The sequence below is a fragment of the Scleropages formosus genome, chromosome 6, assembly GCF_900964775.1.
Source record: "Scleropages formosus chromosome 6, fSclFor1.1, whole genome shotgun sequence".
Lineage (NCBI taxonomy): Eukaryota > Metazoa > Chordata > Actinopteri > Osteoglossiformes > Osteoglossidae > Scleropages > Scleropages formosus.
The window spans coordinates 5,708,019-5,722,446 of NC_041811.1; the positions used below are offsets into that span (position 1 = coordinate 5,708,019).

The 14,428-nt window shown below is 44.0% G+C and overlaps 1 protein-coding gene across 1 annotated transcript; it reads left to right on the forward strand.

The window, feature by feature from the left end:
• Positions 1–9,597: 9,597 nt before the first annotated feature.
• On the forward strand, positions 9,598–10,678 carry tcimb (transcriptional and immune response regulator b). The gene has a single exon (XM_018732870.2). It carries the CDS (start codon positions 9,690–9,692, stop codon positions 9,984–9,986), a length of 297 nt encoding a protein of 98 aa, XP_018588386.1. The 5' UTR covers positions 9,598–9,689; the 3' UTR covers positions 9,987–10,678.
• The last annotated feature ends 3,750 nt before the right edge of the window (positions 10,679–14,428 follow it).

Consider the following 14,428-nt stretch of genomic DNA (forward strand, 5'->3'; position numbering starts at 1 on the left):
TGAGTCCATTAGCTGCCATCATGCTTTGTGCCCCGTGCAGTTAATCCCGTGGGGCAGGTTGGGAGGAACCTATTGTCACAGCACTGTCGTCATTTTGATTGACTGTTAACCGCAGAGACGTAACACTCTCTATCTCAGAAATCTCATACAACAATGGTGTGTTGCTTGCAGACCTGCATTTCCTTGCTTCCTGTAACTGGGGGCCATTTCCTCCCCACTTCCCTGGCACTCAATGGCCTCCACTCATTCCCACCTTGTCGACTACCCAGGACCTCGCCACCAAAACCATAATGTTTAGTGATGAGTCTTTCACTGAAAAATACCCCAGGGTGACAGAAGAGACAGGGAACACTACTTTGTCCGGGAGCAACAAGGAGTAGGAGCCACACCTTTCTGTTACATCTCTGCATATCTGACACACAACTCTGAACCACCTTGTTCATACACGCCTTTCTCTGTGTGTGTGTGTGTGTGTGGGAGAAAACAGACCAGGGTGACAGCCAAGATGACGTCGCTTTTTCCTTCATGTCTCTGTTCCCCATGAGATGGTGGCCACTCTGTCCAAAGTGCTCCAACGACAGGGTCACTCTGAAGAATTTCGTACTGATCGGGAAGATTCCATCCCTCGCCTTTTTTTTTTCCACAGCATTGCAGGTACATAGCTGCCCTGTGTTGTTCCTGTAACACACGCCCATTCTGCATCGTGACGCAAAGCCGCATCACATCCGTGAAAGTCATGGTGTTTGGGCACATGGAAGGGGGGAGTCATTTTGCAAGGGGATTCTGATGGGTGATCACACCCTATCACCCCAGGGATTAGAGACAGCTGCTCCGGGGTTACGAGCCCATATCCGGCTGGCTACCTGCCAACATCGCTAGTGCTCCTCCCTCCCTGCCTTGTTAAGTGAGACACACAATGGATGGACAGATGGATGTTTGTCACCTTGTGAAGCGACAGGAGATGAGAGTCAGAAACTATGCAGGCAAATATGAAGCAGAATTGTTATTTATTCATTTACGGAACTCTTTTCCCTAAAGTGACTCAAAGTGTTAGGCTGCAAAATTTGATTCACCCATTTATACAGATGGGTAATTTTTACTGTAATTTGAAGAAAAAAGATGGTAATGCACACTCAGATTTACCTGAATAGTCACTTCTTGTAATGTGGAGGATGTGTTTCTGCCAGATACCTTTATCATTGTGAAGCTCATATGTACTATCCCATCTATACATTAGGTTCCATATATACCTGAGTGTTCTGAGCACCCAAGCCCTTAAATAGATTCTTCTGTTTTCAATATACTTTTTACTTTATCAGTTCATTGTAAGCACCTTGGTCAAGGTTGGTACAGCAGGAGGTGGGATTCGAACCCAGGTCCTCGAATGAAAACAGGCAAGAATGCAATAGGCTTTGGTTAATGAGATTAAGTAGTGCAAACACAAACAGGTAAAACACCTGTGTACACCTACCATTTTCCACAAACAGGACAGCTCCTACTAGCACTTGCTGTCATTAACTGCACAGGAAGTTCAGGCTCACATACCAGAGTGACATTGTTTGCATTTATTTGTTTAGCAGATGGTTTTCTCCACAGCAATTTCCAATGAACTCTAGGCAGTGTTATCAGCCGACACACCTTATTCACCATGGTGACTTACACTGCTAGATACACTACTTACAATGGGTCACTCATCCATACATCAGTGGAATACACTCTCTCTGTCACTCACACACGGTGGGTGAATCTGAACAGCATGTCTTCAGACTGTGGGAGGAAACCCATGCAGACGTGGGGAGACCATGCAAACTCCACACAGACTAAGCAGGTATTTGAACCCATGTCCTTTAGCATCACCCAGGTGCTCTGAGACAGCAGCCTTACTCACTGTGCCACTGTCAGTTTGTCAGTTGAATGTCAGCTTGTTACTGGGAAATTATTCATTAAAGCACTAGATATTACTAGCTATTTTATCCAGTCAGGTTTGGCCTTGCACCTGTTTCCCAAAAAGAAGTTGGTCGCTTGTCCTGTTTACAGTACAGGTCTTGAGGGTTAGGTTAGGAGCTAATGAGCAGTAGCCTCAGGGCCGTGTAGAAAGGAAACGGCACAGTGTGGGGTTGCTTCCCATTACTAATGGCACCTTTAATTTTTGTGTATTAGGTGACTACTCAGGTAGGCCTCCCCAAGAACTCATACAATAATAATAATCTTTATTTCATACTCTTTATTTCTGTTTGTAACGCTGTTTGTTATGTGTGAATGAAACAATTAAATTAATATTGCTAATCTTTGCTTTCCTGATTTACTCTTGTTTTCCTTCATATATTTTTTAGTCTTACAACTTTTTATTTTTTAACATTGCCTTCCTTGACTTTACTGTCTACATATATACTTAATCCTAAAGTGATAAATGGAAAAGGCTCATGCAGCTGTGATCATAATGAAACTGTTTTAATAAAACTGAAATTAACAACCTATTTCAAGAGTTTTATAATTGAAAAGACAGAGAAATTTAGTGAAATCAATGGTTTAAAGAATTTTAGTACTGACAAAACTCCATCTGGATGCAAATGCATAGATGTGTTAAAGACGTCAAGAATACATTAAACACAGGAGAGGATGATGGGCAACCAGTAAATAATAATAATAATAATAATAATAATAATAATAATACACACACACTTTCTGAACCGCTTGTCCCATACGGGGTCACGGGGAACCGGAGCCTAACCCGGCAACACAGGGCATAAGGCCGGAGGGGGGACGGGACGCCAGTCCATCGCAAGGCACCCTAAGCGGGACTCAAACCCCAGACCCACTGGAGAGCAGGACCTGGTCCAACCCCCTGCGACACCATGCAATAATAATAATAATAATAATAATAATAATAATAATAATAATAATAATAATAATAATAATAATAATAATTTGATCTGCTGTAGGTGGGGGTGTGGTGGCGTAGTCGGTTGGACCACGGTCCTGCTTCCTGGTGGGTCTGGGGTTCGAGTCCCGCTTGGGGTGCCTTGCGACGGACTGGCATCCCGTCCTGGGTGTGTCCCCTCCCCCTCTGGCCTTATGCCCTGTGTTGCCGGGTAGGCTCCGTGACCCCATATGGGACAAGCGGTTCTGAAAATGTGTGTGTGTGTGATCTGCTGTACAATTACGTCAGGTGGCTGCAGGGCTCTGTATTTCTTATTCTGTCAGTGATGGTTTATTATTTACAAACCTTTATCTTGTGATTCTTTTCAAGAGTGAAAAAAGTGAGTTTTCTGGTGGAAATGAAAAAAACAATAATGCAGAATGAACATATAATTATAATACTGCACTGTATTTATATTGTTTTATCATTGTAACATGAATAATGTGTTAAGTGAAACAAAATGTAACAATGTAATATTTATAAATGTCAATCATTTATATATCCTTATGGTTTACAGTACGAGGGAATTTGTGACTTATGATGAGGTTATCTAAATGGAACCCTGTTGTAGGTGGAGAACAACCTGAACAACTGTTTTATTTTACTAAGGTGGAATTTTGCATTAATTTGGCAAGAATTTCTTTTGCTGTTAAGCTTTCTTCTGGATAAAGCAAAGACATAGTCCGTTCTCATACAGTGCATTTTTACGGGCTTACCATTTCAGGAGAGTAAGAACAAAATGAAAAAAGTTTCCAAGATGTTAATGTGCTTTTGATGCCAAAGGATCCCAGTTTTCAGTTATAATTCATGCTATTTTTTGTTTTGTAAAAACAACACAAGCTGAAAAAGTGAACTTATTCAATGACGCTATCCTTAGTGTCAGGTTCCAACATGCTTAGGAAAGAGCCCTACTTAAACCTTCGTAAACCACCCATTAACCTGGAACCATAGAAAACACAATGGTGGTTTCCCTTTCCCTTTCTATTGAAACTGACGTCTGTTCATTGTTAAGTGTACGGACACAGGGCCACAGGGACACCCCTAAGGAGCACAAACTCCTCCCTGCAGATGGCTATTGGGTATAACTCTAAGAGCCCATTTCCTAATTGGCTTTTTCCTGTTTACCTTGGGGCACCAGCGGGGCTTACAAGCGGGATGAGAGCGGAGCAGCAGACGCGTCTTAGTGTCGCAAAGTCCCCGGGTCAGCAGCCATCCCAAGGGATGAAGTCCGGTTCCAACCAGTACCGGATAATGCGAAATGTCTGACTAGGCCCGCATGGACAGCAGTTATGGCTTCATCATCACTCAAGAGGCATTTTCCTCCTAATGGGGAATCACTAAAAGTGCCTTGTTATGTTTCCAGGAGGTCAAAATTGGCATTTGATAGTCCCAGTGGGGTGGTGGCAGCCAAACCTTTCAAGAGAATAGTGATGGAGTGAATTTTTGGCGATAAGGATCCTATGCATGGGAGGCACACTTCCAAAGAGCACCAATGAATGGGTAAAATTCAGTTTCCCTCCAACTGCAGGGTGTCAAGTACCTTGTTACTTCCTCTGAGTCATTGCCCATACACTGACTGAAGCTGCGTGTCCCAGGAAATTGGAACCTGACCCAGCAGCACAGGGTGTAGGGTTGGAAGGGACACACTCAGGACAGGATACCAGTCAATCACAGGGCACTCAAAGCAGGACTCAAACCCCAGACCCTGCAGAGCACAGGACCCAGCCAAGCCTGCTGTGCCACTGCATCCCACAAGTCATTGCCATCCCACTAATTCTGAAAGGTTTTCATTCATCTGTCAGAGGTCAGAGTTCAGTGTCCCAATTGTACAGCTTGGACATCACATAGTTTTGTTCCTCAAGCAGTGACCTTTATGAGCCTCTAAGTGCCTATTATAATCTATATTCTCACTTAAATGGATATCAGTTTTCTACCACTGGCATCCAGATATAAAGTAACACAATTAATTTTACTCTAGTAACATTTTGTGTAACTATATGAGTGTTTGCATGCATGTGTAATTTTAGGATTATATATATATATATATATATATATATATATATACACACACATAAACCGTATATACGTGTATATGTACTGTATATAAATTAATAATGTGTGAAATTAGTGAAAAAGACTACAAAGCCTTATTACACAACATAGCATTCCTGCATTTTAGTTGTTTATATATCCATATGGTTTAAATCAGACAGTATAAGGGAATTTGCAACTTATGACAAGGCTGTTGGAATAGAACCCAATTGGAAATTGAGGACTATTTGTCTTTGGTATATCTATCAGTATTTATTTGTTATTGCTATGTTTGAGATTTTTACAGAACCTAGCAAAGAATTCAAGAGATGTCAATTATTATCTTTTTGTTTTATCTTAATTTATTTATGTTCCAGGATGAAAGAGGTAATGTGATAATTAATGACAGATGGCTTCCAGCTGATGACTCTGCAGCTGGTCTGAAGGCATTGGCAGAGGTACATATTGCTGAGCAGGAAATATACATGCTTGTGTGCATAACTCAGTAACTTATAAGTGACTTTAAGAATATGAACAAAAGGAATTAAGAACAGATTTACAGTCTTGGCTGTAGTTGTAAGTTGAAAAGTCAGTGTATTTCTTTCTTACTTCAAATGAAATTAAGCAACCCTAAACCCCCAACCCCTCTTTGGTGCCCACCACTTGTTTCAAGATTTAGTTGCATTACTTTTTTTTGATCGGTGAGAAATTTCAGTTTTTCGGTTTGTTGCACAAGATGTTCACCAACATTACATTCCCCTGGAGTGCAGAAATCAACATTTTAGTTTTGGAATTCTGCTTTCCGCATCATTATTGAATGGTCCTGTTGCACAGATTTTGAGCAGGGAGCTGAAATTCCAGGGAATGGCAATATCCCCTGAGGGCTTCCCTCGCTTGGCAGGAAGGGCCAGAAAATGATGTCATTGTGTGGGGGCTTAAACTGTGGGAGCTCTGGATGTACTCCCCCCTAAAATGAAAATACTCTCTATTGTCCCTTTCTGAAAAACAGACCAGTTTATTACACACGCAATGTCTGTAACCACTTGTCCTGAACAGGGTCACAGCAAACCAGAGTGTAACCCAGGAACACAGGGTGCAACACTGGAAGGGGAGGGAACACACCCCAGACAAGGCAGCAGTCTGTTGCAAAGCACCCCAAACAGGACTCAAACCCCAGACCTGCCACACAGCAGGCCCCAAACTTGCTGCGTCGCCATGGCCCTCGGACTAGTTTGCCCTCCGTGAGAAACCTAACACTCGGTTTGTCAGAATGAAAACAGCTGTTCTTGTGGGTCGTCTTGTTTCCCTGAAACAATAGTGTATTTCAGGGATAGTCAAATTGATTGCTTCCTAAGTCAACACAGTAGTCATAACCTCTGTTTTTTAGATTTAACAATTACTATTATTTTTAAACCTCTGCATATATTTTTAAATTTAAAAAATAATAATTCCAAAATATCATTAGCAAGAAGAAAGTATTGCCAACCTTTCAGCCATGGTGTTATTGTCCTGGTGGTCCAGAGCCTATTCTGGAATCATAGGGTATGAGGCAGAGCACATCCTGGATGATACATCGGTCTGCCACAGGGCAATCACACACACACAAGGGTCCTACCTAAACCTTCATGAACCACCCATTAATGTGGAACCATAGAAAACACAATGATGCTTTCCCTTTCTCTTGAAACTGACGTCTGTGCATTGTTAAGCATGGGGACACACTGCCCTATACATACATAGCCCTACTGTTGTACCCTTGAGTGAGATACCCTGGATGTCCTTGCAGATAAAACTCAGTGACCAGAAAATAGTGACTTTGCAGTGAATATATCTAATTTGTAATAGATTACCTTCATTTTCACTGAAACATTGTTTTATGTGCGTAGGGGGGCACGGTGGTGCAGTGGGTTTGGTAGTGTCCTGCTCTGTGCTGGGTCTGGGTTTCAAGTCCTGCTTGGGGTGCCTTGCAGCAGACTGGAGTCCCATCCGGGGGTCTGTGTGTGTCCAGCCCTGCTCCCTGTGTTGCCGAGTTGGGCTCCGGTTAGCCACAACCCTGCTTGGGACAAACAGTTGTAGACATTGTGTGTGTGTTTTATGTGCCTGTGACTTCATAATGGGTAAATTTATGTAAGAGTCTTAGCAGTAGCCCCAGAGACACTGTCATGGACCAAAATAGAAAAACAATGTTGCGTTTGAATATTTATCTCGGCATAAATATTACAAAGCCTCGGAGTTCAAAGGTATGTGAATGGTGGAAATTGGGCACGATGACACCATGTTCTTATTACCACGGTGACCTGGAATCCTGGTAACAGTCATCCAGGAACCAAGCCAACCCACCACCCCCGATCCCCAAACCACAGGCCAAGGCCTTCAAAGCATCACAGTCAGCCACTGGGGGAAGACTCCTACCTCGCATTGAACAGCTAGGAAATTGCTACTGAAACATGTGAGATGTACATGTGAGCACAGTACAAAGGAAGGCCACTACAAATGAGTACATGTCGCTGTTGCTGTGTTCCCTCTGGAGGAAGTCTGGGCCCTTTCGTGACACAGATGTAAGACTTGAAGACACACATAACATCACCATAACAACACCAAGATGGCAGAGATGCAACGTATGGTTCTGGAACTGTACAACACATAAATACAGATCAATCAGATGTTGTATATGACAACTCAAGTTTGGTCACACGTTGGTCAGTCTTGCATGTTCACAGCGGGGCTATGTCTCAGGAACCTCCTTTTAGCTCTTGCTAAACATCACTGCAGGGTTGTCACAAGCTGATCCATGCAGCTGAAAAAAAATGGTCTATCAATTTCATGCCAGTAAAAATTGGATCTACACATCTAATGAGGGATGCATACAAAAACAAACAATGGAGCTAAAGCCTAAATTCCAAATTTTCTAGGCTGCTGTGAATACACTATTACAAGACACTGAATTAAACACAATAAGAGGAGGGCAACAAAAAAAAGAAAAGAATTCATTACTGTAAAAGATGTAACACAGCCTGATTTTTCTATTTTCAGAATGTTAGAGATGTATAATTTATGGGGTTTTATTTCAAAAATATATTTAAATGTGTGTCCCCTCCCCCTCTGGCCTTACGCCCTGTGTTACCAGGTAGGCTCCGGTTCCCCGCGACCCCGTATGGTACACGCGGTTCTGAAAATGTGTGTGTGTGTGTGTGTGTGTGTGTGTGTGTGTGTGTGTGTGTGTGTGTGTGTGTGTGTGTGTGTAAATGTTTAGAAATATGGGGGGTGTGGTGGTGCAGTGGGTTGGACCGGGTGCTGCTCTCCAGTGGGTCTGGGGTTTGAGTCCTGCTTGGGGTGCCTTGCGATGGACTGGCGCCCCGTCCTGGGTGTATCCCCTCCCCCGCCAGCCTTATGCCCTGAGTGGCTGGGTTAGGCTCCGGTTCCCCGCGACCCTGTATGGGACAAGCGGTTCAGAAAATGTGTGTGTGTGTGTGGAAATGGTGGGGGGTGTGGTGGTGCAGTGGGTTGGACCAGGTCCTGCTCTCTGGTGGGTCTGGGGTTTGAGTCCTGCTTGGGGTGCCTTGTGATGGACTGGCATCCTGTCCTGGGTGTGTCCCCTCCCCCTCTGGCCTTATGCCCTGTGTTGCTGGGTAGGCTCTGGTTCCCTGTGACCCTGAATGGGATAAGTGGTTCAGAAAATGTGTGTGGGTGGGTGTGGGAGATGGGGGATCAGTGGGTTGGACCTTGTCCTGCTCTCCAGTGGGTCTTGGGTTCAAGTCTTGCTTGAGGTGCCTTGTGACAGACTGGTGTCCCCTCCAGCCTTGCATCCTGTGTTGCCAGGTTAGACTCTGGTTTGCTGTCACCCTTTTCAAGGCAAGCAGTTTCAGACAGTGTGTGTCTGGAAATGTGTGCGGATATAATGTAATTTCATTAACGGTGTACTTTCACTTTGAGTTCTGTGCTCTCACTCAGTGGGCAGGAAATAAACATTTTTGTAATTTTCAAAAGGATACCATATTTTCTTCAGAAACACAGTTTGTTTTCATTACAGCAGTACTAATTAAACACATAAACAGACATTTTTTTTGGCAGCTTGTGTTTTTAAGTAAAAATGTGTCCTTCTTTTGGTCTAGCAACATGTCTGCATGTCTGTAGGAATAATAAAGTGTCTTACAATGGGACCTTGTGTCACCAATATCTGTGAAACATATACCAGGATCTTGTAACAGGGTCATTAGATCTGATTCAATAACTGATTATAATCCTGTAAGGTATACTGCAATAATTTCAACTTTTGTGTAGTCTAATGACTACTAAACGAGTAGTTTGAACGAAGTTTTTTCAACACATATAAAGTTAGGAACTGTTTTTAAGGACAAGCGGTTTTCTGATTGAAATGGCATGAAATTATTTCTAGTAAATGTTGGGAAAAAGTTAAAACGGGTCCTGCTCCTGAAAGTCCATTCATCTGTGTTGAAATCACTTCGCATACAGTTCGGCAATCACTGCTGTTGCCTGTGTGCTCCCGTCAGTGCGATGAGCTCATGCTTGTTGCAGATGAGCACAGAGGTAGCCGGTCCCCAGGGGGCGGAGCTTGTGCACGTCACCGCTGTGGGGCGCGGCGGAGATGGGCGGGCCTGGTTCTACGTCCTTATAAGGAGAGCGAATTAGAAATAGGCACAAGGTCCTGAGCGTAGGCTTACGAAGACGGGTGATAAGAGCCCAACGCAAACGTCTCCCCCAACACTGACGCGAGACCATGTCTTCGAGCTGCGACGGCCGGCGGGTGACCCCCGCGCTCCACTTTACCCGCTTCGACACGGCATTGCGGAAGAAGGCGGCGGCCAATATTTTCGAGAACGTGAACCGCGACGGGCTCGTGCGGCTCTTCCAGCGCAGCGGCGATTCTCGCGCCGAGGAGCGCGTGCACAGCATCTTCTGCCACGGACAGGAGCCCGAGGAGCGCTCGCGAGCCCTCATGGCCCTGAGGTCTAGGCGGAAGGACAAGTTGCTGCGCATCACCGGCTTCACCAGGAGGACCATGAGGCTGCACTGAGTGCGAGCTGAGTTCCAGGAGGCCTTCTGGAGGAGGAAGATCGAAAGAGGAGATCCAAGAAGGCGTGGAGGAGGAGTGACTGGCCCAAGGAGAGAGGTGCACGGTTCTGACAGACTGGTGGAAGGGCGTCAGTGGACCTTCCTCATGACATGTGCTTCACAACTACTTTTCCCCTCAACCCAGGCTGTATGGTGCACAGACTGGCTGAAGGACTTTGAGGAGACCTCACTCCATATTGGAAACCCTCAGAGGAGCTCCCTGTCCCGTGCGCACACGCGGGGAGCTGCACACTGCACTGTGATGAAGGACCTTTGCAGAAGCTCTCCAGGTGGATTGCTCTGCAGAATATGCACAAATGCAAAGTGTGTGTGTGTGTTATGACACTATTGACCAAATTCACTGTTCACTGACAGCACTGACTTCTTTCACCAAGTGAAAGGATACCATCTTGTCCTGCACTCAGTATGATCATTAATAATATTTTTTATATAGACAAACGTCTTTGTTGTGGCTTTCACTGTCTCAGTGAGTCCATCAGGAGGTCCATGTGTGCAACTGGTGGAGTATGGGTAAGGGGGTGCACACTGGGGACCCCTGTTTTACTCTTTATATCAGTTTTATTTATTTCCAGTGTGAAAGCGATTTTAATGATAAAATGAATCAAGTCATTATTAAAATTCATGTTTCAGTGACTTTTGAGACTTTTCTGTTGTATCTTTCACTAAAAGTATTTACATTCCTTCTGCGAAAATAAACGTGGTACACTGAAAGCAATAAACAAGGATACCATAAATGGCATGTGATGGCAGTTATTGTAAACAACTAATTGCAATGTGCAATACACTTTACAAAAGGCAAAACGGTATAAATATGAATGTTATCAGTACTTTATTTGCAAGATATAAACAAAATCTAAGAAGCGTTCACTTAAACGGAGTGAGATTACAGTGAGGGCTGTTTGTTAATAGAAATATCTCAGTGTAGTACACACACACACACACATTTTCAGAACCGCTTGTCCCATACAGGGTCACGGGGAACCAGAGCCTACCCGGCAACACAGGGCGGAAGGGGAGGGGTGGAATGGGACGCCAGTCCGTCGCAAGGCACCCCAAGCGGGACTCGAACCCCAGACCCACCAGAAAGCAGGACCGTGGTCCAACCCACTACGCCACCACACCCCCTTGTGGTGTAGTATTGACACATAAATTGTAATGCAGGCGATATTGCCCTTTCACTTTACTAGAATGGACCAGTTCAATGCAATATATTAATTAGCAATGAAACAATACCATACTGCCCATAACAAAATCATAAAAATAATGATTACCCAATTTAATGGGGCAAAACCATTTCTGCAGTTGTCACTTCTTTACTGTAGTCAACAGGGCGCAGTGGGTTGGACCGGGTCCTGCTCTCCGGTGGATCTGGGGTTCAAATCCCGCTTAGGGTGCCTTGCAGCAGACTGGCATCCCGTCCTGTGTGTGTCCCCTCCCCCCCAGCCCTACACCCTGTGTTGCTGGGTTAGCCTCTGGTTCCGCACAACCCCATGCAGGACAAGCAGTTCAGAAAATGTGTGTGTGTGTGTGTGTTCCCATTCCCAGCTATTCCACATTCCTCACATAAATCAGTTACATGACCCCAGTGAGGGTGTTTTTTAATGTTTTATGGAAAAATAGTGTAGTCCACTGTGTAGAGACCCACACTAGACAGGAGAACATCCAGCTCTGGTGCTGAAGGGGGTGCTGTCTTTTGGCTGGGGGAAGGTGGGCCGTACCAAAGAGACAACCTTTACTTTCTGGAGTGCTTCAATTCACACAACTGCAGCACACCATATCCATAGCCCCCCCGACACAGTATAAACAAGGAGAGTTTTCCCAGGACCCACTTACTGTCCTTGAAATAATGATATTGCTCCTATTATTCCTGTCTTTAAAAACAACTCAGAAAACATGTTTAGCTTCTAATGTGATTTATTTCATTTAATTTGTCCTGAGCTGGTGGTGTTTCTTGGAATAATGATGCCATTGCTCCAGGTACCAGTGATGTTCTCAAAAGTAGCAGTGACATATGTCTACGTTACATTTCACGAAGGCCCCAGCAACCTGGTCTGGTGCCACCTGTCTCATTAGCCTGGGAGGTAAAGGCGGTGAGCCCTGTCTAATCTCATAGCTATGTCGGCGGCATGGCTGGATCAGACTGGTTCTCTGTAGCATGCTGTGGATGCCTCTCAGGGGATTCCCCAGTGGACAAGGGAGATACAGACTGGTGGAGAGCACAAGGTCCACTGGCCTATTCAGGGGGGAAATGTCCATACACACACATGCGTAAAAACATCACACACAACCACACCTTAGTTTTACAAGCTGTTAATGCAAAACTGTCTCTCAAATTTTCCCATGCAGTTTTAGTCTATCTATCTATCTATCTATCTATCTATCTATCTATCTATCTATCTATCTATCTATCTGTGAACAATACTGTAAACTGTGTCCCCTCCACTTAGGAGGACCCAAAGTGCACCACCCTTGTCCTCCACAGTGTCTTTACATTACATTTATTCACTTAGCAGATGCTTTTCTCCAAAGCGACTTAGAATGGATAGTACGTAGTGTTACTAGCCCACACACCTTATTCACCAAGGTGACTTACACTACTAGATACACAACTTACAATGGGTCACTCATCCATACATCAGTGAAACACACTCTCTCTGTGTCACTCACATACTATGGAGGAATCTGAACAGCATGTCTTTGGACTGTGCTAGGAAACCAGAGCACCTGGAGGAAACCCACGCAGACACGGGGAGAACATGCAAACTCCACACAGACTGAGCAGTGATCAAACCCACGTCCTCTCGCACCACCCAGGTGCTGTGAGGCAGCAGCGCTAAGATCAGACCTTTAATGTTCTGGGGGAGGAAAGGTGAGTATATTATTATGTCTGCTCTGTTCTACTTCCTCGTTGAACCTTTGCCATCTGGCCGGCGCTACAGAGCACTGAGCACCAGGACAGCCAGGCACAAGAAAAGTTTCTTTCCTCAGGCCATCTACCTCATGAACAGCTAAATCCCCCCTAGAGAGTAAACCAGTGCAATATACAATGCTATTTATATTTATATCTATTTATCACATCATATGTCTTACTCACATTCCCTTGCATTTGTAAAGAACATACCTGTACAGACATATAATGTCTAGTGACTATTTTTTGTATATTGTGTACTTTATATTTTTTATCCTTTATTCACATATTCTATCTTCTCATCTGTGTCTTGTCACTGTCATTCTTTCTGTGCTGTGGAAGTTTCTATCACCAAGACAAATTCCTTGCGTGTGTGAACATACTTGGCAATAAAGCTCGTTCTGATTCTGATTCTGATTCTATGCACTTAGAACCCTTCCTCAACCTGATCCCTGTGATTGTTCTGTTGTGATCTGTAACCATAACAATGGGGCAACACACAGTGCCCAGCTTTTGAGGGGCTGGGGGAACATTGCGCTAGTGTGCAACCTTACCCTGGAACTGGTGCAAACTGGATAAGTGCTAAGGGCTTGAAAGAGGAAATTAAAGTTAAACTTGAAGATGAGTCAGAAAAAGTGGCGCAAAAATGTGTATTACTCATCATGTGGCGGCTCCCAGTCGAAGCTACACGCCTGTATATGATCAGTCCGGTTCCTGCATTGCACTCCGGATCTCCTTGGGCAAACAAAAGGAAAAAAAATCAGCTCAAGGCAGAGTGCTAAGGAAAGTGTTTGCTTTTTCAAAAGAGCTGTATTCCCAAAGAGGGGGTGGGCAGTTTAACGACATAAATGACAAAATTCCCTTTTCTATAGAACCTCCAAGTGCGTCACGTATCAAAATTCAAATTCACAGTAATTAATTGCTTCAAGTCCAAAGGCCTTGATTTGTTTCCCTGGAAAAAAGAAAACATGGAGTGGCTTTCAATTGCAAGGAGAGAATTTCCACAGGAAAATTTAAGCTCCTGATGTAATATTACAAACATTTCATAGCTGACGCTTTTCTCCAAAGTATCTTACAGTGTTACACTACTTAGAATAATTTACCCATTTATACAATCGGGAAATGTCCTGTATGACATTTCACTGTGCTGCAGCTATTTTTTTTACACGATAGTTGTATGAGTAACATCTTATTTACATGTCCCATTCTTTGAATTTATTTGGCACTAATAAGAACTTGACCTATCTGGTACTCAAGCACTCATTCTTTCTTTATTTTTAGAATGGTTTTTGTTTGATGTTAGATAAGTAGCTCCCCAATGATGCACCCATTTACACAGCTGGGTAATTTTTACTGTAGCACTTCATAGCTTGTACCTTCATCAAGGGGACTTCAGTGGGATTCGAACTTCAGTATTTTGATTACGAAGCAAAACCTTTAACCACTATGCCACTAACTGCCTGATGTATGAGTGT